The sequence below is a fragment of the Hyla sarda genome, chromosome 11 (genome assembly GCF_029499605.1).
Source record: "Hyla sarda isolate aHylSar1 chromosome 11, aHylSar1.hap1, whole genome shotgun sequence".
Taxonomy (NCBI): Eukaryota; Metazoa; Chordata; class Amphibia; order Anura; family Hylidae; genus Hyla; species Hyla sarda.
Genome location: NC_079199.1, coordinates 39,843,643 through 39,869,768, shown reverse-complemented (window position 1 = coordinate 39,869,768; position 26,126 = coordinate 39,843,643). Strand labels below are relative to the sequence as shown.

Sequence of the window (26,126 nt, the reverse complement as noted above, 5' to 3'; positions counted from 1 at the left end):
CATGTGTCCTTGCAGTCTGAGACTTCGGACTCATGTCTGGCCAGCATGAGTCCGAAATATATAAGGCCGGTTCATGTAGGGAGACCCCTAGTGGTGCGTTTTTCAAGATAAAATTACACCTGGAAATAAAAAAAATGTTTAATAACCTAAATTTAGGAAGTTTTTAGTAATATATTAGTGTACAATATGTAAAAACTTTTTTTTTTTGATGACAGGTACTCTTCAACCTCTAGGTTAAACAAAAGCCACAAGTGTGAAGTAATCAAAGGCCAAAATATATATTAAGCTAACCGAATCAGTTCTTCTGTATAGTTTTATAGAAAATTTCTGTCTTTTTAGTTCCAGTTTTGGTAGATGAGCCACTAATTCAGCCAACAGTGTACATCCCTTTGATGGACAACTCTGACCCGGTCGTGGTAGAGAAGAAGGAAAACGCCAGTTTTGAGAGAGCCACGATTACAGAGGTGGTTCAGAAGAGTGGGGGCAAGAAGGGAAAGAATATTGCAGACAAAAGTGAGCGCAAAGGTAAATGGGGCATTGTTAACGGGGGCAAAGCTGTAGCTGTAATTGGCATTTTGTGCTGTTGCAGGAAGTAAGCAACCATGTTTTCCATGACAAATAGGAACAAACTCATAAAAGATGCCTATATTTTTCGGTGCAGCAGCCTCCCAGAGTTGAACTCTTGAGAGTTGAAGGATGACGATGAATGGAAATGGTATCAGTAGGTTATGGGGCAAAGATTTCTATTTCTGTGCCAAATGCTTTTTGTAGCTTTAAAAACCAGGGGGCCTCCAACTGTTGCAAAACTGCAACTCCCAGCAAGCCCAGACAGCCTTTTGCTGTCTTGGCTTGCTGCTAGTTGTAGTTTTCCAAAAGCTGGAGGCACCTTTGTTGTAAAACACTGCTTAAAAAAAAAAATCTAGAACCCCAGGCAGTCTCACCCAATCTGACATCATACAGAGCACTGGGGGTGGAAACCTGGACTTTAACCCCTTAAGGACTCAGCCCATTTTGGCCTTAAGGACTCAGACAATTTAATTTTTACGTTTTCATTTTTTCCTCCTCGCCTTCTAAAAATCATAACTCTTTTATATTTTCATCCACAGACTAGTATGAGGGCTTGTTTTTTGCGCGACCAGTTGTCCTTTGTAATGACATCACTCATTATATCATAAAATGTATGGCGCAACCAAAAAACACTATTTTTGTGGGGAAATTAAAACGAAAAACGCAATTTTGCTAATTTTGGAAGGTTTTGTTTTCACGCCGTACAATTTCTGGTAAAAATGACGTGTGTTCTTTATTCTGAGGGTCAATAAGATTAAAATGATACCCATTATTATATACTTTTATATTATTGTTGCGCTTAAAAAAAAATCACAAACTTTTTAACCAAATTAGTACGTTTATAATCCCTTTATTTTGATGACCTATAACTTTTTTATTTTTCCGTATAAGCGGCGGTATGGGGGCTCATTTTTTGCGCCATGATCTGTACTTTTTTTTGATACCACATTTGCATATAAAAAACTTTTAATACATTTTTTATAATTTTTTTTTAAATAAAATGTATTAAAAAAGTAGGAATTTTGGACTTTTTAAATTTTTTTTCGTTCACGCCGTTCACCGTACGGGATCATTAACATTTTATTTTAATAGTTCGGACATTTACGCACGCGGCGATACCAAATATGTCTATAAAAAATGTTTTTTACGCTTTTTGGGGGTAAAATAGGAAAAAACGGACGTTTTACTTTTTTATTGGGGGAGGGGATTTTTCACTTTTTTTTACTTTTACTTTTACATTTTTTTACATTTTTTTTTTACACTTGAATAGTCCCCCATAGGGGACTATTCATAGCAATACCATGATTGCTAATACTGATCTGTTCTATGTATAGGACATAGAACAGATCAGTATTATCGGTCATCTCCTGCTCTGGTCTGCTCGATCACAGACCAGAGCAGGAGACGCCGGGAGCCGCACGGAGGAAGGAGAGGGGACCTCCGTGCGGCGTTATGAATGATCGGATCCCCGCAGCAGCGCTGCGGGCCATCCGATCGTTCATTTTAATCGCGAACTGCCGCAGATGCCGGGATCTGTATTGATCCCGGCACCTGAGGGGTTAATGGCGGACGCCCGCGAGATCGCGGGCGTCGGCCATTGCCGGCGGGTCCCTGGCTGCGATCAGCAGCCGGGATCAGCCGCGCATGACACGGGCATCGCTCCGATGCCCGCGGTTATGCTTAGGACGTAAATGTACGTCCTGGTGCGTTAAGTACCACCTCACCAGGACGTACATTTACGTCCTGCGTCCTTAAGGGGTTAAAGGGGTTATCTAGGAAAAAACTTTTTTTTTTTTTTTCATATATATATCAACTGGCTCCAGAAAGTAAAACAGATTTGTAAATTACTACTATTAAAAAATCTTAATCCTTTCAGTACTTATGAGCTGATGAATTTGAGTTGTTCTTTACTGTATAAGTGCTCTCTGATGACACGTGTCTCGGGAACCGCCCAATTTAGAAGCAAATCCACATAGCAAACCTCTTCTACTCTGTGCAGTTCCCGAGACAAGCAGAGATGTCAGCAGAGAGCACTGTTGCCAGACAGAAAACAACAACTCAACTTCAGCAGCTGATAATTATTGAAAAGATTAAGATTTTTTTAATAGAAGTAATTTACAAATCTGTTTAACTTTCTGGAGCCAGTTGATATAAAAAAATGGAATACCCCTATTAAGAGTATTAGGAGACATACCGAAGTCAAAACCTTCCCAAAAGTGACTAACAGGAGGAAAATAAGTCCAGTGATAAAGAAGCCCCCCAGCAAGGAGCAAATCTCTTCCAAACTTTAAAATGGATCGAATAGTAGAATGTTTATGCTAGAGAAGTAGAGTATTGATGTTCCTTTCCAAAAACCCTTTTGCTAACTTTGAATTTTCCATGTAGCTAAAGGGAAATTTTGAAGTTGAGATTCTAACCTTTTCTCTAGGAGTTTTATTCTGCAAGTGGAGGAGCTGTATGTGGTCAAACCAAACTCCAAGCATTCTAGCTACACATGTAGGCATTGACATTGTGGATGCAGCATCTTAGGCCTTTAGAAGTAGGGTCTCTGCTTTCCTGTCTATAAGTAGCAGGTAAAACTTACAAAAGAGCGGTGGGCTTCAGCGGCGCTGACCAGGACAAGGCACATCTGATGGATGGATGATATATTGGAACAAGAATGTAACTCGTTTCACCGCGCTTGCGCAGTTTCATCAGGCATCAATGCCGGATGCCTGATGAAACCGTGCAAGCACGGTGAAACGCGTTACATTCTTGTTCCAATAAATCATCCATCCACCTGACATGTCTTGTCCTGGTCAGCGCCGCTGTAGCCCACCGCTCTTTTGGAAGTTTTACCTGCTACTGTTTGCATGGTTGGGGAGGCTGCAGACTGGCCCTTTTTACTCACTCATGCTGACTATTGTTGTCTGTGAGCTCACACAACCGCCTGTGGTAAGAGTTCCTAGTTATTTTGCTGGTCTACCTATAGGTGGTTTCACGCTATGGAGCGCTCTCCCTTTTTTTTTTTTTTTTAATAGTTTCCTGACTATAAGGTCTTTAAAGGGGTACTCCGCTGCCCTGTGTTGGAAGCTCCGCTCACAGCGACCGGAAGTTTATTGTTCCGAACGCTGTGTGTGGGCTTCCGTGTTCAGGGCCTCCCCTCGTGACGTCACGCCCGCCCCCTCGAGCGGAGCTTCCGACACAGGGCAGCGGAGTACCCCTTTAAGCTGAGCAGTGTCCTCAAAAGGCAGAGAAGTACACTTTGGCACTTTAGCCACCGGGATGTCTACCCATACCGAAGAGTTATTGGGGGAGATTCATCAAAACCTGTCCAGAGGAAAAGTTGCTGAGTTGCCCATAGCAACCAGTCAGATTGCTTCTTTTATTTTTTTACAGGACTATTTAGAAATGAAAGAAGCGATCTGATTGGTTGCTATGGGCAACTCAGCAACATTTCCTCTGGACAGGATTTGATAAATTCCCCTCATTGCCTTTTTGACACCCTCTGGTAGGAAAATAACCTTCCTCCAGCTTGGTCCATTTGCCCTTAAAGCGTAACTTTCAGATCCCCATACATTTTAGGGTAAAATGAGTGATGTCATTACAAAGTGTCGCGCATATGGAAATGTAAAAGAGTTATGGATTTTAGAAGAAATGAAGAGGAGGAAGAAATGAAAACGCAAAAATAAAATTGGCTGTGTCCTGAAGGTCAAAATGGTCTGTGTCCTTAAGGGGTTAAAGAGTAAATCCAAAATGGTTAGCCTATGTGATTTTCAGCTCCAGCGTGGAGAAATGCAGGCCATGCTGGGTGGTATATTTGCTAAGGGTGGTACGGTTGCCTTGACAACCGTACCACCCAATGTGTCCTACATCTTCCCACGCTGTAGCTAAAGATCGTGCGAGCTCTCAAGTTTGGACTTAAACTATTATGTTATTTCTCATGGACAGGAAGATATGAATCTGCCAATCTCCTGTCCTGATGAGCAACTCACCTTGAATGCTTGTTGTTTCCTTCACTACCTCTAGACTTAGAGTAGCCCAAATGGCCTAAGCAGCTCTTCAGTATCTGGATTAAATACTACTTAACCCCCTGACGCTTCTTAGTCTAGGGAACGGTCAACACGCTCTGCTTCAACATCATACACCTGCAATCTGAGAAATCTACCGCTCTAGATCTAGTATGAAAGGCGGTTGATAGAGATGAGCGAACTTACAGTAAATTGGATTCGTCATGAACTTCTCGGCTCGGCAGTTGATGACTTTTCCTGCGTAAATTAGTTCATCCTTCAGGTGCTCCAGTGGGCTGGAAAAGGTGGATACATTCCTAAGAAAGAGTCTCCTAGGACTGTGTCCACCTTTTCCAGCCCACCGGAGCATCGGAAAGCTGAACTAATTTATGCAGGAAAAGTCATCAACTGCCGAGCCGAGAAGTTCATGACGAATCGAATTTACTGTAAGTCCACTCATCTCTAGCTGTTGACATAGAAGATCGAATTTCTTCCTTAAAGGGGGTACACCAGAGGAAAATCAACTGGTGCCAGAAAGTTAAACAGATTTATAAATTACTTCTATTTAAAATCTTAATCCTTCCAGTACTTATCAGCTGCTGTATACTACAGAGGAAGCTCTTTCCTTTTTGGATTTCTGTCTGACCACAGTGCTCTCTGCTGACACCTCTGTCCATGTCAGGAAGTGTCAAGAGCAGGAGAGATTTGCCATGGAGATTTGCTCCTGCTCTGGACAGTTCCTGACATGGACAGACCAGTTGATATATAATAATAATAATAAAAAAATAGTTTTCCAGCGGAGTACCCCTTTAAATAGTGTCCTGCTTTAAATCAGGGGACTCTTCATTTACCAAGCTAGCGATTCTTAACAAGCTTTTTGTCATATCCAGCAATTCTTTACCACAGACAGCACGTTTTGTACTTTAGAGAGAGCAGCAGAACACAATTGGGACAGACCGGACGCATTGGAGCACTCCCAATTTAGTAACATGGCATCTTCAGCCGGCACCAGTACAACCTACTACAGACCATTGAACCAGAGGTGTAACTTGTAGCTTCGGGGCCCCCATGTAAAATCTGCAACAGGGCACCATATGCCAATTATTGTACTACTCTCTTATGGAGCAGATGTTCTTTGGGACCCCCTTAGGCACCAGGGCCCCTCCGGTGCAACTACTACCTCTGCCACCTCTATAGATACGCCCCTGCATTGAACTGGACCGATGCCTACGGAGTCGGAAGGGGAGAAACCCAGCGGTGATCCGACCAATTTCATTGATTGCGATTCCTCTTCCTCTCTGTGTTGAGCAGGGATCCCCCCATTTTTCTTTGACCTGCACATATACAGCGGTCCCTCAAGTTACAATATTAATTGGTTCCAGGACGACCATTGTATGTTGAAACCATTATATGTTGAGACCATAATTCTATGGAATCCTGGTAATTGGTTCTGAAGCCCCAAAATGTCATCCAAAAATAGAAAAAAGTGAAGATTAAAGAAAAATAAGTAGATAACTAATATAGATAATGCAAATCCTTACATATAAAAGTAAGAAAGATCTGCTGGGATCTGTAAGTGTTTCCCAAGCAGGGTGTCTCCAGCTGTTGCAAAACTACAACTCCCAGCATGCCCGGACAGCCAACGGCTGTCCGGGCATGCTGGGAGTTGTAGTTTTGCAACAGCTGGAGGCACCTGGTTGGGAAACAATGGTTTTTGTAGAGGACAGGAGCTTCTTCAGGGTCCTATACCGTACACACAGTGTCCCAAATGGAGCCGCCCTTACTTGGTGTCCAAAGGAGCAGCTAACCCTGGCACAAGTAAGGAGTAGTACAGAACTTGTAGTTCCTCCCTGTACTGTAGGGGGCGCTACCAGACAGCCAGTCAGTGCTTGCACTTCAGTAATAGAGGTGATTTACCAGTAAAATGCCCATTCTGATTGGTCCGTTCCTCCAGTTGTGACACGTTTCACAGATCTGGACTGTCCGTAGCATTGTATGTTGAGTCTGGTTTCAAGTTACAATGGTCCAGAAAAAACATTTTATGTTGAAACCATTGTATGTTGAGGCCATTGTAAGTTGTGTGTGTGTGTGTGTGTGTGTATATATATATATATATATATATATATATATATATATATATATATAATGAGACATCCACTTAGTAATAGTCATTTATTTTTGTTGTTTTTGACTTTAAAATATGTTGCATACATTTTTTTTTTCCATCCTTTATTTTAAAGAAAACGCAGAGGTGAAGTTTAAAGATTTCATTGCAACCATGAAGAATCTGATTTTCTCAGACGATGAGGCAATGTCCGTGGTAGAGATGCTAAAAGAGAAGTCACGTTCTGTGCAGGAGATAGTCAACAAGGTAAGAACATACATAATAATAATCGGTTGATAGACTTTATTAACGGGTCTGTCAAGAATGTTGGGAATAGAGATGAGCGAACTTACAGTAAATTCGATTCGTCACGAACTTCTCGGCTCGGCAGTTGATGACTTATCCTGCGTAAATTAGTTCAGCCTTCTGGTGGGCTGGAAAAGGTGGATACATTCCTAGGAAAGAGGGAGGGGGGGGGGGGTGGATTTATCCAGCCCTACAAAATGGCCTGTCCCTGTGTTTCCCAACTAGTGTATCTCCAGCTGTTGCGAGACTACAACTCTCAACTCTGGGCATGCTGGGCGTTGTAGTTTTGCAGCACCTGGAGGCACGCTAGTTCGGTAACACTGGCCTTTACTTAAAAGGTCCAATACCTGATGCCACTGCCAATCAGATATTCCAAGTGGCCACGTTTCTGTCCGTGGTGCTTCAGAATTTTCCCATTCAAGTAAACTGGACAGCACTGAAAGGCATTGGTGCCAAGATTTGGACCCCTGCCAGTCTACTATTAATGGCCTATCCTGAGGATCTGCCTGCAAAGCTGAATAACCCCTTTCATCTTTACGTTCAACATTTAAGAGCGGGGTCTGTGTTTGTGCTCACATGTAACATTTCCCTCTTATATAATGCTTCTACAGTTCTTCTGCAATACTATATTTATTTGAGGGTAACATCACATGGGATAGAAATAGTATTTTCCCTGTGTATTTGCGCAGGTAGAATTTGCAGCAAAATACAAACACCTCATCCACATATTGTGTAAGTTTCCTTCGTGGAAATTGACCTGTAGTGTGATATAGAACATCCACAGCGTGTTTGGATTTGTTGGATTTTTACCATTGACTTCAATGCACCAAAACCTGTAACCAATGTAAGGCTTCTTTTACACTGCACCCCGTCGAAAACGGCCGTCAAACTTTTTTTTCTTAGTCTTGAGTTTCATGGCCATCAACGGGGGGCAACAGCGGGTCCTGATTGACTCAGTTATAGTCAGTGGGGTCAGTCGGGCGCCGCTGTTTTTCAGTGGGAGTAGCATGTGAGAAAGACGGCGCAAGCAGTATATATATTTTTTCTCCCGCTATTCTCTCCGACGGCAGTAGTGTGAAAGGGGCCTTATCTCGCTGATTTTGCAGCGGGTTACCTACAGATGCATAGCAAAATTTGCAACTGCAGATTTCAGTACTTTTAGTTTCAGAAATAACAGGGGTCCTAGTGGTTGGAACGTGATATTTTTTGCATATCTTATTATCTGTGCGGTTGGGAAACTACCAAGTCTAACAATACAGGAGCTGCAGTACTGCTTTGGTTCTGCACCTCTTCCTTGCACTGTTTCAGTGTTTGGCTATACCTCTGTTTTCCAACCTGGGTGCCTCCAGCTGTTGCAAAACTACAACTCCCAGCCTGCCCGGACAGCCAACGGCTGTCCGGGCATGCTGGGAGTTATAGTTTTGCAACAGCTGGAGGCACCCAGGTTGGGAAAGCAGTGTTTCTTTAACTGTGAACCTCCAGCTGTTGCAAAGCTGAGGCCAAAGGCGGTCTGGGCATGCTGGGAGTTGTAGTTTTACAACAGCTGGAGGCACCCAGGTGGTTGGGAAAGCAGTGTTGCAAAACTACAACTCCCAGCACGCCCGGACAGCCAACGGCTGTCCGGGCATGCTGGGAGTTGTAGTTTTGCAACAGCTGGAGGCACCCAGGTTGGGAAAGCAGTGTTTCTTAAACTGTGAACCTCCAGCTGTTGCAAAGCTGAGACCAAAGGCTGTCGGGGCATGCTGGGAGTTGTAGTTTTGCAACAGCTGGAGGCATCCTGGTTGGGAAACACTGGGCTATACAATTACTTTGAGATGGGGCTACCCCTTTATCAGTATCCACTGCAGTGTTGCACGTAGCTAAAAGCTGCAGCTCTGTCTGAACGTCCTGCATTCACACTACGTTGTAAACCATAGTCTGTCTGTGCTTAAAGGGGTACTCCGGTGAAAACCTTTTTTCTTTTAAATCAACTGGTGGCAGAAAGTTAAACATATTTGTAAATTACTTATATTAAAAAATCTTAATCCTTCCAGTACTTATTAGCTGCTGAATGCTACAGAGGAAATTCCTTTCTTTTTGGAACACTGATGACATCACGAGCACAGTGCTCTCTGCTGACATCTCTGTCCATTTTAGCAACCATGCATAGCAGATGTATGCTAAGGGCAGCAGGGTGGCTCAGTGGTTAGCACTGCTACCTTGCAGTGCTGGGGACTTGGGTTCAAATCCCACTAAGGACAACAATAAATAAAGCGTTATTATTATAATAACGTCAGCAGAGAGAACTGTGCTCGTGATGTCATCAGAGAGCATTCCAAAAAGAAAAGAATTTCCTCTGTAGTATTCGGCAGCTAATAAGTACAGGAAGGGTTAAGATTTTTTAATAGAAGTAATTTACAAATAGGTTTAACTTTCTGCCACCAGTTGATTTAAAAGAGAAAAGGTTTTCACCGGAGTACCCCTTTAACTCTCAGCCCTTTGTCACCAGTGACAACAACATGGTGTTTCCGGATTGAATAACACTTGAACTCTTTAGTGTGGGTGGGTTTCCCTTCTGTTGGGCGAACTCCAGCTTTTCATATCGGCTTGTGCCAATGTCTGTAGGAAGTTTCACAGAACGCATTCTTTGCCTATTGTTCCATTTTATTGTTGGCAAGTGTAATGGGAAGGGCTGAAAACCCAAGTTTTTCTCCCATGACTGCATCCTTACTGACTCTACTTAATAAATGTTTTCTTCTTTATTTGTTTTTTGTTTTTTCTTCTATTATTCTTCTCAGGCGAATAAGGGGAATTCTGCCGCTTTACTTCAGTTACAGGAAAAGGAAAAGTTACTTTCGGCTGCTAAAGATGAAGCCTCTTTGGTGAAGGAGCAGTGCAGGCAGCTCACACAGGTAACTTGCTGCCCCTCTTTGATGCTTTTTCTACTTTTTGGTTTTCTTTTGACTATACATAGTGGTCCCTCAACATACGATCGTAATCCGTTCCAAACGGACCATCGTTTGTTGAAACCATCGCATGTGGAGGGATCCGTGCAATGTAAAGTATAGGACAGTGGTCTCCAACCTGCGGACCTCCAGATGTTGCAAAACTACAACACCCAGCATGCCCGGACAGCCAACGGCTGTCCGGGCATGCTGGGTGTTGTAGTTTTGCAACATCTGGAGGTCCGCAGGTTGAAGACCACTGTTAGAGGAAGTTGTACTCGCCTGTCCCCGCCGCTCCGGACAGTCACCGCTGCCCGGGATGACGTCGCGTCCCCAAGGTGTCCCCGCCGCTCCGGTAAGGCCTCTGCTTCCCCGGCATCCGCGCTCTCCGTCGCCGCCATCACGTCGCTATGCACGCCGCTCCTATTGGATGACAGGACGGCGTGCGCAGCGACGTGATGACGACGATGGAGAGCGCCGACGATGAATCCTGAAGGGATCCTGAAGAGGACGCGCCAGAGCCCGAGGACAGGTAAGAGACCTCACCGGAGCTCACGGGGCACCGTAAACGGCTATCCGGCGGCAGCTGAAGCAGTCAGCGCTGCCGGATAGCCATTTATGCGATGGCTCCGACATAAAAAAGCATCGTATGTTGATGCTACCTCTGAGAGGCCATCGCATGTTGAAATTATTGTATGTCGGGGCCATCGTAGGTCGAGGGGTCACTGTAGTTTTGTAGATGTATGTAATCTTATTTTCTAGAATTATTATTGGTCATGCTATTATTGGTTGCATTGGAAAGTGAGCAGAACAGCTAAGACCTTAGAGATATATAATTGTGTAACACAGTGCAGTCATTGCTTTGCTCATTAAGAGTACTAACCTAGTCCAGAAAGTAAGCACTTACATTGGAATAAAGCGTAGGTGTCAATAATATAAACTATTCACATTTTGTACAGACATGTCAAAAGTTTAGATGGGATCGGGTCTCGGTAATAACTGGGTAAAGTGCCACTTCACTCCCCGTCTGCCTGCCAGAGCTGACTCATTCACTCTTATTACAGTCTATGAGGTGAATGAGTCAGATTTGATTGACATCTGGGGAGTGAAGCTATTACTCGCTGCGGGTCTCTGGACAACATGTCTCCGGGATGCAATTTTATTTTTTGGTTTTACCTGCCCAGCTGCCGGCAAAAAATTTAAAACTGGAATAAGGCTGCTTTCACACTATATAGAAAGTTCCCGCTTCTGTCCGTCAGTAGCGGTTCCGTTAGAAGATAGCGGAAGAAAAAAAATGTGCTTGTGACGTCTTTTTCTCCTGCTGGAATAACGGGTGCAAATAAGGGATGATAGAGAATCCCATTCAAGTGAATGGGATCCTCTGTGCCCGTTATGCCTCCCGTTAGGCTCGGTTACAATAACGGATGTTAATGGCGGAAGAAAAAAAAAAAAAAAAAAGAGTCCTAATGCCCGTTTGTAACGGAGCTTTATCTATAGTGTGAAAGTAGCCTTACCTCCCACCACTCCCCTTGTGCCGCCGGTATCCTCCCAGCCTCCGCAGCAATCTTCTTTCTGTTTCCTATGGCCGACTCCTCACACTGTGGCTCAGCTAAATCCTGGCTGCAGCAATGTGCTGCCTCGGGCAGTGGTAGGCTGAGCAGCAGTATGATGTATTAGGCCCTGGCACCAGGAAGATGACTGGGTTCAATACACCACACTACCGCTTAGCCTGGCATTCGGGTAAAAAAAATAATAATCCTGGAATCCTACTTTAAAGGTAATCTGTCATCGGTACAGACAGGTAGTGTGGGTGGCACTGATGACAACCATACTTACCTGGTCCTGTTTCGTGCTCTGGTTCTCCCGCCATCTTCCTCAGTTATCGTTCCAGTGCTGACTTGGAGCATTGGCGGAGCTTCTTGATATCACTGCTGCTGTTTGCTAGCAGCGGGACCCAGCAGAGATGCTGCAGCGGTGACGCCAGGAAGCTCCGCCCATGCTCCAAGTCGGCCCTGGAACCAAAACAACAGAGAAAGATGGCAGGAGAACCTAAGCACGGAACGGTACCCGGTAAGTATGGTTATCATCAGTGTCACCTGCACTACCTTTCTTTACCGACAGGTTAGTGCAGGTGACATGGATTACAGATTTCCTTTAAGTAATTGAAGGGGAACTATCTAAGTCAGAATCTTGGTTGCCTACTATGATATTAACTTGAGATATTTTAGAAGTGGTAATCATGGGCACCCTGTTGCTTGGACCTTTGCCTAATGCTGTTCCATAGACAATGTATTATAGTTTCTTCATATTACAAACAAGCAGGGTCTTGACATACCGGGGGGAAAAAACACTATGATTAAGCCGTAAGTCCACAGAAAAATGTTTGTTAATGTTGATCTTGCAGTAGATTCCTTGCTACAATAGGGAAATGTGCTGTAAAAATTGGCGCCAAATCCACAACTTACTTGAGCATGAAAAAAATCAGCTGTGTCCATGTGTTTTATGAAAACATTTCATAATGGTGCTTGTTCCTACAGCAGGTACTGAGACTTATGTGTTTCCCTTATAGGAATTGGTAGCAGAGAAGCAAAAATCAAACTTGGTTGAAGCAAAAGCAAGAGAACGCATCAACTTGCTGGAGAAAGAACATGGAGCTTTCCAAAACAAGATACACAGCAGCTATCAGGAGGTCCAACAAATGCAGCATAAAGTAAGGGAGTAAAAAAATATATGGATGAAATTCAAATGATGGAAATAATCCCAAAACCAGGTTCACATGTCAGAATTTCCATCCCGGATTCAATGGGATTCTGCTGCTCTTTGTATTCGGTGCGATATCCATGGCAGATGTTTCTTGCACGGAAATTCCATTTTCTGTGTTCGCACAAAGAATGAACACGGTCATTCTTTTTTCAGAGTCCGCACGGAATGCATAGACAACTATGAGATGGCGCATTCCTGTGCGGTCCTAGTGCCAGCAGATTATGCCGGTGCCCTGCGGTTTGTGGAATGTTTGTACAGAGATTCTCCATGCGGACATTCACTCGCGTGAACATAGTCCAATACCTAGCAGTCTGGGTGTGCGCGGATTTACACCTCGCTTGATCCGTGCAATTCAAAACCTTTTACTCTGAGGTTGTTTCCATCGTAGAATGTAAAATAGAACTGTGGTTCCAGTAAGACATATAAATAAATGTAGGGGGAGATTGATCAACACCTGTGCAGAGTAAAGGTTGTCCAGTTGCCCATAGCAACCAATCAGATCGCTTGTTTCCTTTTTCACAGGCCTCCCTAAAAATGAAAGAAGCAAACTGACTGGTTGCTATGGGCAACTGGGCAAGTTTTTCTCTGCACATATTTTGATAAATCTCCCCCATAGAGTTCATACTGTAGGTTCTATTTTATCAGCAAAACTCATGTTGACTTATGTTGCACATTCAGTTTATTAGACCAAACAGTCTTCTATTGACTACGTTAAAGGGCAGAAGTCATCAGTGTCTCCTGCACTAACCTGTTGGTGCAGGCTTGTAGTTTGGGTTCGGCTCCTCGACCTGTGCCTCCGGTCTTTGATGATCACCAGTCTTTGGTATTTACAAATGTGGAGCTTGGTGTTCCCGAGCCCCTGGTGCACTCTGAATTCTGACCTGGATCTTCATAGTAATGCCTCTCCCCCTGTGTTGAGTCTCTGCAGAGTGGAGCTCCATTCTGCTGCAGAGGGTGCTCAGCCCAGGAAAGATGATGCTATGAAGATGCCCGCTGGACATCACTGTGCACCATAGGCATAAGTTTTAAAGTGAAAGTACCCCTTTTAAAGGGGTAATCCGCTGCTCAGCATTTGGAACGAACTGTTCCAAACACTGGCGCCGGGAGCTTGAGACGTCATAGCCCCGCCCCCTCATGACGTAACACCCAGCCCCCCTCAATGCAAGTCTATGGGAGGGGGCGTGACAGCCGTCACGCCCCCTCCCATAGACTTGCATTGAGAGGGGCTGGGTGTTACGTCATGAGGGGGCGGGGCTATGACGTCACAAGCTCCTGCCGTCTGCTCCAGCATTTGGAACAGTTTGTCTGAGCAGTGGAGTACCCCACGTTAAGACTATTTGCCAAACATTTTGCAGGTCCCAAAAAAAAAAAAAAAAGGATGCATTCAGGAAATAGACTTAACCTCTTATGGGGTATCACCGTACTCGGGAGAAATTGACTAACAAATCTTGGGTGTCTTTTTCTCCTTTCACCCCTTATGAAAAGGTGAAGTTGGGGTCTACACCAGCATGTTAGTGTAAAAAAATAAACTTTTTACACTAACATGCTGGTGCTGCCCTATACTTTTCATTTTGACAAAAGGTAAAGGGGAAAAAAGCCCCCCAAAATTTGTAACGCAATTTCTCCCGAGTACGGAGATACCCCATATGTGGGCGCAAACTGCTCTGGGGGCGCACAACAAGGCCCAGAAGGGAGAGTGCGCCATGTACATTTGAGGTGATTTGCACAGGGGTGGCTGATTGTTACAGCGGTTTTGACAAACGCAAAAAAAAAAAAAACCCCACATGTGACCCCGTTTCGGAAACTACACCCCTCACGGAATGTAATGAGGGGTGCAGTGAGAATTTACACCCCACAGGTGTCTGACAGATCTTTGGAAGAGTGGGCTGTGCAAATTAAAAATGTTGTACAGCCCACTGTTCCAAAGATATGACAGACACCAGTTGGGGGGTAAATGCTCACTTTACGCCTTCTTAAGTTCCTCAAGGGGTCTAGTTTCCAAAATGGTATGCCATGTGGGGGTTATTTTGCTGTCCTGGCACCATATGGGCTTCCTAAATGCGACATGCCCCCCGAGCAAAATTTGCTCTCAAAAAGCCAAATATGACTCCTTCTCTTCTGAGCATTGTAGTTCGCCCGTAGTGCACTTCAGGTCAACTTATGGGGTACCTCCATACTCAGAAGAGATGTGGTTACAAATTTTGGGGGTTATTTTCTGCTATTAACCCTTGCAAAAATGTGAAATTTGGGGGGGGGGGGGGAAACACACCTTTTAGTGATTTTTTTTTTTTTTTTTACGTATGCAAAAGTCGTGAAACCCCTGTGGGGTATTAAGGCTCACTTTATTTCTTGTTACGTTCCACAAGGGGTCTAGTTTCCAAAATGGTATGCCAGGTGTTTTTTTTGCTGTCCTGGCACCATAGGGGCTTCCTAAATGCGACATGCCCCTGAGCAAAATTTGCTCTCAAAAAGCCAAATATGACTCCTTCTCTTCTGAGCATTGTAGTTCACCCATAGTACACCTCAGGTCAACTTATGGGGTACCTTCATACTCAGAAGAGATAGGGTTACAGTGTTTGGGGGGTATTTTCTGCTATTAACCCTTGCAAAAATGTGAAATTTGGGGGGAAACACACATTTTAGTGAAATTTTATTTTTATTTTTTTACATATGCAAAAGTCGTGAAACTCCTGTGGGGTATTAAGGCTCACTTTATTCCTTGTTACGTACCTCAAGGGGTCTAGTTTCCAAAATGGTATGCCATGTGGGGGATTATTGCTGTTCTGGCATCATAGGGGCTTCCTAAATGCAACATGCCCCCCAAAAACCATTTAAAAAAAACGTACTCTCCAAAATCCCCTTGTCGCTCCTTCGCTTCTGAGCCCTCTACTGCGCCCGCCGAGCACTATACATAGACATATGAGGTATGTGCTTACTCGAGAGAAATTGGGCTACAAATATAAGTATACATTTTCTCCTTTTTCCCCTTGTAAAAATTCAAAAATTGGGTCTACAAGAACATGCGAGTGTAAAAAATGAAGATTGTGAATTTTCTCCTTCACTTTCCTGCTATTCCTGTGAAACACCTAATGGGTTAAAACGCGGACTGAATGTAATTTTGAATACTTTGGGGGGTGCAGTTTTTATAATGGGGTCATTTGTGGGGTATTTCTAATATGAAGACCCTTCAAATCCACTTCAAACCTGAACTGGTCCATGAAAAATTGTGAGTTTGGAAATTTTGTGAAAAATTGGAAAATTGCTGCTGAACTTTGAAGCCCTCTGGTGTCTTCCAAAAGTAAAAACACGTAAATTTTATGATGCAAACATAAAATAGACATATTGTATATGTGAATAAAAATTTTTTTTATTTGGAATATCCATTTCCCTTACAAGCAGAGAGCTTCAAAGTTAGAAAAATGCAAAATTTTCAAATTTTTTCATAAAATGTTTGGATTTTTCACCAAGAAAGGATGCAAGATACCACAAAATTTTACCACTATGTTAAAGCAGAATATGTCACGAAAAAACAATCTCGGAATCAGAATGATAACTAAAAGCATTCCAGAGTTATTAATGTTTAAAGTGACAGTGGTCAGAATTGCAAAAAATGGCCGGGTCCTGAGGTGTAAAATGGCTGGTCCTTAAGGGGTTAAAGGGGTACTCCCGTGGAAAACTTTTTTTTTTTTTTTTTTTTTTAAATCAACTGGTGCCAGAAAGTTAAACCGATTTGTAAATCACTTCTATTAAAAAATCGTAATCCTTCCAGTACTTTTTAGGGGCTGTATACTAAAGAGATATCCAAAAAAGAAATGCATTTCCTGTGATGTCCTGACCACAGCGCTCTCTGCTGACCTCTGCTGTCCATTTTAGGAACTGTCCAGAGAAGAAGAAAATCCCCATAGCAAACAAATGCTTCTCGGGACAGTTCCTAAAATGGACAGCAGAGGTCAGCAGAGAGCACTGTGGTCAGGACATCACAGGAAATGCATTTCTTTTTTGGATTTATACAGCCCCTAAAAGTACTGGAAGGATTAAGATTTTTTAATAGAAGTGATTTACAAATCTGTTTAACTTTCTGGCACCAGTTGATTTAAAAAAAATAAATAAATAAATAAAAAAAATAAAAAAAATTTCCATGGGAGTACCCCATTAAGTCTATTTCCTGAATGCATCCTTTTTTTTTTTTTTTTTTTTGTGGGACCTGCAAAATGTTTGGAAAATAGTCTTAACATGGCCATTAATATACTTTTATTCGGCCTATTAAAGTGAATGGCCACCCCCGCTATATACCTTGACATACCTTTTTCCTGTTATCCTGACGTATGCCAGTGACATAGAGCCTGAATGCCGTGCGGATCCAGTTTTAAACCTTAGACCTATTATATGTGCGTTGTGTACTTGACCTCTGTGCCACGGTTCATGTCCATTCCGGTTTTACGCCCTAAGCTATAAATAGGTCGGTTTACCATGTCTGGCATATTTTCTGTTTAAAAAGCCTTGTAAATTTGAGGAGCACGGGAAGCTGTGTCCATTGAGTCTTCTGTTGCATCCTATTCCTATTACCGAAGACCTGTTATTATTCCAAGAGCAGGATCGCTGTTGCAAATAAAAGGAGTCCTTGCTCTACCGGACTCGTAGTGTTGCTCATGTCTCATGAAGATCCTTGTTTGTTTAGAAGTGCAAGTAAATATACTGAAAGGGTTGTCTAGTGCAGTGGTGTCCAAACTGTGGCCCTCCAGCTGTTGCAAAACTACAAATCCCAGCATGCCCGGACAGCCGTAGGCTGTCCGGGCATGCTGGGACTTGTAGTTTTGCAACAGCTGGAGGGCCACACTTTGGACACCACTAGTCTAGTGAAAGGCAGGACAAAGTTCAACCAGCCATACATTTTCCCTGAAACGGTCTCTGGCTTCAGTCATAAGCATTACTCTTTTTAAAGGGGTTATCCAGGAAAAAACTTTTTTTTAATATATCAACTGGCTCCAGAAAGTTAAACAGACTTGTAAATTACTTCTATTAAAAAATCTTAATCCTTTCAGTACTTATGAGCTTCTGAAGTTAAGGTTGTTCTTTTCTGTCTAAATCCTCTCTGATGACACGTGTCTCGGGAACCGCCCAGTTTAGAAGCAAATCCCCATAGCAAACCTCTTCTAAACTGGGCGGTTCCCAAGATACGTGTCATCAGAGAGCACTTAGACAGAAAAGAACAACTTTAACTTCAGAAGCTCATAAGTACTGAAATGATTAAGATTTTTTAATAGAAGAAATTTACAAATCTGAAGCAAAAAGAGAGATGTGTCCGGCACTGCTGCGGCTGACCAACTGGATTCAATGGACCGGGGTGTGAGGACAACAGTTCCCTGAGAAGGTTGTGGTGCTCTGACTGATAGGACAAGTGCGATATTCCAATAAAAGAAAGGTATGGAAAATCAATCGGCACTCACCGGTCTTCTTCAGTCTTCAGAATCTGTTTGTCGTTAGACGAGCTTCATCTGGTCATGGCCAGATGAAGCCCGTCTAACAAGTGAAACAGATTCTGTCGCCGGAGGTTTCCCCCCCCCCCCCCCCTGTTGATCCCTCTCCCCAATTGCCTTTATGAATTTGAGTATTTTGCATTAAAGAATCATATAACCGAAGAAGACCGGTGAGTGCCGATTGATTTTTCATACCTTTCTTTTATTGGTAATTTACAAATCTGTTTAACTTTCTGGAGCCAGTTGATATATATATATAAAAAAAAGTTTTTTCCTGGGTAACCCCTTTAAAGTGCAGCCAAATTTATGAGAAACTTCTGACATGTCAGAAGCTTGGATTGGTGGGGTGCGGGTGCTTAGACCCTTACTAATCCCTATAACGAGGGGACAAAAAATACCCATCTGAGCACTGTGTCTCTTCGCGCCTGCTCAACTGTCCTCAGCCAAGTACTTCTGCCCCCCCAGGTTTTTAGCAGAAATACAAGCAAATATGGCCTAGGAGGCGCTGCTCATATCTTAGACACAAAAGAAGGACCCAGGCCAGCACAGGACAACGTGTATTTTATTTTATGCTATTTTACAGTATTGTCGACGCGTTTCGGCACTAGCTCGCATGCCTTCCTCAGGTCCACCAATAATTCCTCAGGAAATTGGTTAGACAAACTGGGGTTCTGGTACGGAGGTCCTGTGTTCCTGCTGTGCGTCATCCGTACTGTAAATAAGCATAAAATAAAATACACGTTGTCCTGTGCTGTTCTGGGTCCTTCTTTTTTTATCTAAGATATGAGCAGCGCCTCCTAGACCATATTGTGCTTGTATTTCCGCTATTCCATATCGGTCTCCTTTATGGAGTCAGATACCGGTCAGATTGTAGCAGCCATCATATACATTGCCTATTTTTCAACCACAACAGGGTTGCACACCAAGGTGTAACAACTCAGCTGGTCAGTATATCACTATGGTGTGGTTTAGGGTGCCCACTATTTCATATACAATACCAGTGAGCGCCCCCTGTTTTTTTTTTTTGTTCTTTTTCTCTCTCCCAATACTCCCTAGGTTTTTAGTAATTGGTGGAAGAAGTTTATTATTAGTTTAGGTAGACTTTAAAGGGGTACTCCGGCCCCAAGACATCTTATCCCCTATCCAAAGGATAGGTCATAAGATGTGTGATCGCGGGGGTCCCCAGCGGCTCTGTGTTATGCCTCCCGACCACGGGGACGGAGTATTGTGAAGTCACGACTCCGCCCCCTCAATGCAAGTCTATGGGATGTTGGGTCACGCCCCCTCCCATAGACTTGCATTGAGGGGGCGGGGTGTCACGATACTCCGTCCCCTTGGTCAGGAGGCATAACACTGAGAGCCTCCAGCGCTTCCTGCAGTGCTTACAGGTGGGTGCTGCATGCTAGATTATGGGGGTCAACAGTGGCGGGACCCCCGCGATCAGACATCTTATCCCCTATCCTTTGGATAGGGGATAAGATGTCTTGGGGCTGGAGTACCCCTATAAGTTGTGTAGCTTGTCATAAACGCCAAAATCTCTCTAAGGGAAGGGTCACACGTGCCATATTTTGCTGTGTATTTTCCTACCCATTGACGTCATTAGGTAGCAAAATCGGCTGCAGAAAATACTCAGCAAAATACCCTACCCTTAGATAGACTTCAGCGATTATGACGAGCTACACAACTTAGTCTACCTAAACTTCTACTTGTGACCCTACTCTAAGGGTATGTTCACACTGAGGAATTGGAGAGGAATTTACTCGAGTAATTCCGCTCGCTTATTCCTCTCCAATTCAGTCAGCAGTGAAAAACCTCATAGAGTTTAACTGTATTTCCGCTCCTCGGTTCACACTGAGGAATTTCCGCAAGGGGAATTCCGACGCTGAATTCCGTTCCGCATGAAGAATGAACATGTTCTTTCATCATGCGGAATCAATAAAAAAAATTCAGCCCGATGCCGTTCCTCGCGGAATTTGCTTGGAATTTCCACACAAAAAGGGAAATTGTAATTGGTGATTGTTGTCCAGCAAAAAAAATAAAAACTGAAATTCCGCTGCGGAATTTTTAAGTGAGAATTCCTCGCCAATTCCTCAGTGTGAACATACCCTTAGAGTGTATAGCAGCAATTTGGGGGATAGCTGCATTCAAGTGACTACCCTGCACTTCTATAGTGGGTTCTACACAGTAGGTGGCTGGGTGCTCTTCTGTGCAGAACTATTGAAGTAATGCAGGTTTATTTGTTCTCAGGGTCATTCCCGTCTCAGAGGTCAGACCTTTACAGATAATATTATGTCATTGTGTTTGAAGAAAATGTTGGTTTAAACCATGTTTTGTCCAGTGTATGTGTGTGGACATCTTAACCCCTTAAGGACTCGGCCCATTTTCACCTTAAAGGACAACTGTAGTGGTGCAGTTTTATATATGCTCGGGCCTCTTAAATTAACTCATACATACCTTCCTATGAGCCCGCGTTGGTCCAGCACAGGCCTCATGGTCCGGCAGTGCAGACGTCATTCCACCGGCCGCAGCGATGTCCCGCACCGGCTGGTGATAGGCTGAGCCGACTGTCATGTAAGAAGCCGGCCAGAGCTTCTTACATGACAGTGGGCTCAGCCTATCACCAGCCGGGGCGGGACATCGCTGCGGCCGGTGATACGCCGACGGCTCTGCGGCGTCCCCGCCCCCAGGAAGTGGAATGACGTCAGCACTGCCGGACCATGAGGACTGTGCCGGACCAACGCGGGCTCATAGGAAGGTATGTATGAGTTTATTTTGTTTATTTTTGAGGCCCGGGCATATATAAAACTGCACCACTACAGTTGTCCTTTAAGTACTCAAGCAATCTTCGTTTTTGCACTTTAGTTTTTTCCTCCTCATCTTAATGCGTTACATTTTGCACCTACAGACCCATATAAGGGCTTAATGACATAACTTATTTTATAACATAATCTGCAGCAAAAAAAAATGATTTGTGGCGTGAAATGAAAAGAAAAAACGCCATTTTGCTAATTTTTAGGGCTTCAGTTTCTACACAGGGCACTTTTCGGTAAAAACGACTAGGGGTCGACCTATTATCGGTTCGGCCGATATTCACAATTTTGGGTGTTATTGGTATCGGCAATTACCATGCAGATAATGCCCCGCCCCCACACTGCACCGCCTCCCTGGCCAGAGACCGCCGCTGCTGCCCCATTGCCTCCCCATCCCCGGTTTTATAATTACCTGTTCCCGGGGTCCGCGCTACTTCTGGCTCCGGCAATATATTCACTAGATGCCAAACTTGGAGTCAGTAAGGAACTCCTAAAATTAGCTTCCACCTTTTACTTCCTCTGGATCAACACTATAGGGTCGACAGCTTAACCACTTAAGGACTAAGGGCGTTCCTGTATGCCCGTGGAAATTCCTGTCCCCACCACTCGCCAGGTGCGGACCGAACTGGCATGCCTGCTAAAATAATTTAGCAGGCACCCCCTGAAAACCCCTGGGTGGGGGGTCCTGAGATGCCCCAATAACAATTCAGATCGACGTTTCCGGGTGACCAGGAAAAAAGGTGATTGGTGCAGTCTGAGACGGAGGGATCCAACAGCAGGAGTTAAGTGTTGTTTGCCTCCTGCTGTTGCTTAGCAACAACTCCCAGCATGCACAGTCAAAGGGCATGCTTTGAGTTTTAGTTTTGCAACAGCTGGAGGCACAACTGCAAATCCCAGCATGCCCTTTGGCATGCTCAGAGTTGTAGTTATGCAAGTGTGCCTCCAGCTTTGGCATAACTACAACTCCCACCATGCACGGGCAGCCAAAGGGCATGTTGGGAGTTGTAGTAGTGTGCCTCCAGCTGTTGCAAAACTACAATGCTCAGCATGCCCTTCGTCTGTGAGTGCATGCTGGTTGTGAAACAAAGTTTGAAACCTAACTCAGTTTTTCGCAACCAGTTTGCCTCTAGCGGTTGCAAAACTACAACTCCAAGCATGCACTGACAGACCGTACATGCTGGGAGTTGTAGTTTTACATGTACATGACCGTACATGCTGAGAGTTGTAGTGTCTCTCTGTACAATATGTCACGAAAAAACATTCTCTGAATCAAATTCATAAATAAAAGCACCCCGGGGTTATTAATGCTTAAAGTGACAGTGTTCAGATGTGCAAAAAATGCTCTGGTGCTTAAGGTGAAAATGAGCTTGGTCCTTAAGGGGTTAATTGAATTTCCGTACGTGTTTGTTTTTTCAGCCTCACAAACATTGTGTGGACAGTATGGGCTAGTACCGTAGTTGTAAGCGCTGCAGAATCTGTAGGCGCTATATAAATAAATAGTTATATTAAGGTTTTCTCCCAGTGTCTCCAGCACTTTCACTTCCTCCTTAGCCATCATTGCCCTTATGTGTTGTTCCTCATCATGTACAACCTATGTCCGCTCTGCCGCTTTAAATAACCCCACACGCAGATGTTCTGTTTATAGCTTTGGACTGAACCATGGCTCAGCTTCCTTTAATACCAAAGCAGAATGTAAGCTGAGAACAGATGGTGCCCCAAGACATCCTTCAGCGTACCTGGGTGTGTAGATATGCACTTATAAATAACCCGTGGCCTCCCCTGGATACTCTGTGTTGTTAAATAGATGGATCCAGGAAACTGCTGCGGGTGTTATGTTGGGTTTTAAGACTTATTTAGCTTGAAATGAGAACATTGCCTTTTAAATATACAGATTTAAGTAATCCATAATGTCTAAGAAATTTGTTATTTATTTATTTTTGATAATTATTTTAAATAATGATAAATTCAGTTATTTGGAATATTAAAACTTGATAACTACTTAAATGTAAATGGTTAGAAGCCGTATTAAAAAGAGAAAAAATATCCATTGTTATTGTACATTTTAACAAGTCATCATCCTTCATGTCATCCACATCATCATTCATGCATAACAACATCATTCACCCTTTATACCCTCATTCATCCTTCAAATCATAATCAATGAACCTGCATATTATGATCTTCAGCCTTCATAGCATCATCATTATTCGTCCTTCATATTGTCATCATTAACCCTCTAAAAGGGTTGTCCAGTGAAAGTATAACCTGTGTTTGCTGTCAAAAAGTATATTAAAGCAACTTACTAATATAATGTTATTAGCCCTAGTGCACAGATCTTCCATAAAAGCAGTCCGGCTTGTAGTTGTGACGTTAAATCACACACACTAAATGCAGAGCTCCTATCCCTCCTTCCCCTCCTCTTCTGTCTGGTCGAGACAAGACCATTGATGTGAAGGGGGAGATTATATTACTGCTCATTAGATGTATAACTTTTTTTTAGATAAGGCATCAGGAAGCCTTTCTCAGGCGCAATAGTTTCAATCAGAACAAGCTAACTGTTGTCTTTATCTAAATGCATTAATTTAATGAGCAGTAAAGGAGCCCCACACTCCTTTCACATCACTGGTCTTGTCTTGAGCGGACTTGAGGGCAAGGGGTGAGCAAAGACGGGAGCTTTGCATTAATTGGGCACTGTCATTAAAAAATGTTTGCTATTGCACTTCTTATGGTAAGTAAAAACATCTTTTTAATGTACTTTGTTTAAATAAAATGAAGTTTTCTATGTTTTATTTGTGTTTAAAAAAAGCTGCCTCTAGGTGTTTCCCTACTTGTCCAGAACACATTTCTTCCTATGTCTTGCACAGACTTTGGACTCCTGGTGGCCTGGCAGAAGTCAAGTCCAAAATCAGGAAATGCAGTTTGGAGTGCTGAGGGGTGTGTGCAGCCTTAGCCAATCATAGCTCATCTCACACTGAACTCCTCTGGGCTGTGTGTAGCAGAGTGAGGGAGGAAGTTCTCCCCTGTATGGCTTCAGATGATGTCACAGCCTGCTGGGGAATGCCCCTTCCCTGTCTGTGAATATGACTGAGACTGAGCAGAATATACAGAGCAATGCCAAGGAGAAAAATAATAATAAAAATGAAAGGCAGGGGGTGGTTTATCATGATGGGGGCAGTGAACTGGGAGGATTATAAAATTTAACAAGAGGCTGAGAAGTACTATTTAATAGTGTGACCTTATGCTAGCTACAAGCCAGAGGGCTCAGCTGATCTGTCTAATATGGCTAATAACAACATTATATTAGGAAGCTGCTTTATTATACTTTTTGACACCATACACTTTCCAGACAACCCCTTTAAGGTAACATCATCATTCCTAAAAGTATAGTCTTCTATGCTTTAATGTATAATGTGTTGGGGAAATCTGCTTTACCATTGTTAGTTTATCTGTGGTCCTCCAGCATCTGCATAACTACAGTTCCCATCATGCTCTGACAGAAAGCATTGGTTGGAGTTGTAGTTTTGCAGCAGGTGGAGAGCCACAGGTTGGGAGCACTGACTTTTATTCTGCTAATGTAAGCTTACACTTAGCGATTTATGCCTCCTGATTGTTCCGTAAGGAGGATGATATGGAGTAGAAGAATGAGGCATGTTGGGTTTAAACATCCTTAGTTGCCTTGTAAGATGACTCTGGCAGACACGTATTCCTGTTTACTCATTAAAGAAGATCTGTAGTAAAAGATAACTTATCCCCTATCCAAAGGATAGGCCGCTGGGACCCCCCCGTGATCTCCTCCCCCATGCTGGAAGGAGGTGTGCCAACCCGCGCATGGAGTGGCGGCCGACACGCCCCCTCCATGTATTTCAAAGATGCAAGGGGGGATGGGCATGTCGTACGCGGCTTCCTGCGGGGGTCAGAACGTCCGCTTCCGGCAGACTGCCGGGGCCCCGTTCAGGAGATTGCAGGGGGCCCCAGCGCTCTGAACCCCCGCGATTTACAACTTATCCCCCATCCTTTCGATAGGGGATTAGTTAATTTTCACTGTACTACTCCTTTAAAACAGACGTTCATGCTAGCTGAGGGTGCACCTTTTGAGGTGCGCCGATTACAACATGGCTGTGGGGAGTTGCAGGCATCAAATTATTTTGCCACATTGCGCTACAGTTTGGGATATGAGAATGTGTTAGTGAATATATCCATACAACCTGATGGATTTCTTTAGGTATGGTCTGCATAGTCGTGCTTTGTTGATCGGCAATTCTCTGACGGAATATACACGCCATTCATACAAATGGGGCTTATCACTGCAGCATGTGCACAGATTCCCTCAAGCCCCCCCCCTATGGGATGAATTAGACAGATTTCTGCTACAAATCTGCCACATGTGAACATATGCATACAATACAATAGAAAGGAAATTTAATATATCGTACTGGTTTAGTTTCAGCAGGTCCGCGAGCAGTTGGAGAGCCAGATAGCCCACCTGAAACAGGAGAATGGTATTCTGAGAGACGCTGTGAGCTCAGCCACCAACCAGATGGAAAGCAAGTATGTTGTTCATTTCCCTTTTATATGTACCCACCTACGATCAATGATCCGAATACTACTTACAACCTTCTTTTCGTTTCTTCTTCTTTTTTTCCCTCAGGCAATCCAATGAGCTTATAAAGCTGCGTCAGGACTACGCCAGACTTGTTAAAGAACTTAATGATAAGAACAGTAGCTTGGCACAAGAGGAGCTGCAGAAAAAGAACCATGAACAAACAGTTGGTGGATTGAAGGTGCATATAATATACATAGGAGTCTTTAATCGCTACATAGGTCGGTGTTTCCCAACCAGGGTGCCTCCAGCTGTTGCACAACTACAATTCTCAGCATGCCCGGACAGCCAAAGGCTGTCCGGGCATGCTGGGAATTGTAGTTGTGAAACAGCTGGAGGCACCCTGGTTGGAAAACACGTACATAGGATTATAAAAATAGTTTTTCGTGCCGTTGTACTGGGTAATATATAGCTTAGTGCACAGCCACTATATGTAATTATGATGAATACATTTTTTGTATTAAATGCGTATTCCCATCTCTGCCTGTTAGAAACTCTGCACAGGATCAGGGGTGACATTCTTGTTGGTGGGGGTCTGACCGCTTTGGATAGGGGATAACATGCTGACCGCGGAATATCCCTTTTA

The 26,126-nt window shown here is 43.7% G+C and overlaps 1 protein-coding gene across 7 annotated transcripts in view; it reads left to right on the top strand.

The window, feature by feature from the left end:
- KTN1 (kinectin 1) overlaps window positions 1-26,126 on the top strand; it is a 139,204-nt gene that overhangs the window by 41,155 nt on the left and 71,923 nt on the right. For all 7 annotated transcript variants that reach the window (XM_056547059.1, XM_056547054.1, XM_056547055.1 and 4 more), the window contains exons 4-9: window positions 340-525; window positions 6,797-6,927; window positions 9,744-9,857; window positions 12,460-12,600; window positions 25,382-25,488; window positions 25,589-25,721. In XM_056547059.1, coding sequence (XP_056403034.1) covers window positions 340-525; window positions 6,797-6,927; window positions 9,744-9,857; window positions 12,460-12,600; window positions 25,382-25,488; window positions 25,589-25,721 — 812 coding nt within the window. The remainder of the gene's footprint in view (window positions 1-339; window positions 526-6,796; window positions 6,928-9,743; window positions 9,858-12,459; window positions 12,601-25,381; window positions 25,489-25,588; window positions 25,722-26,126) is intronic.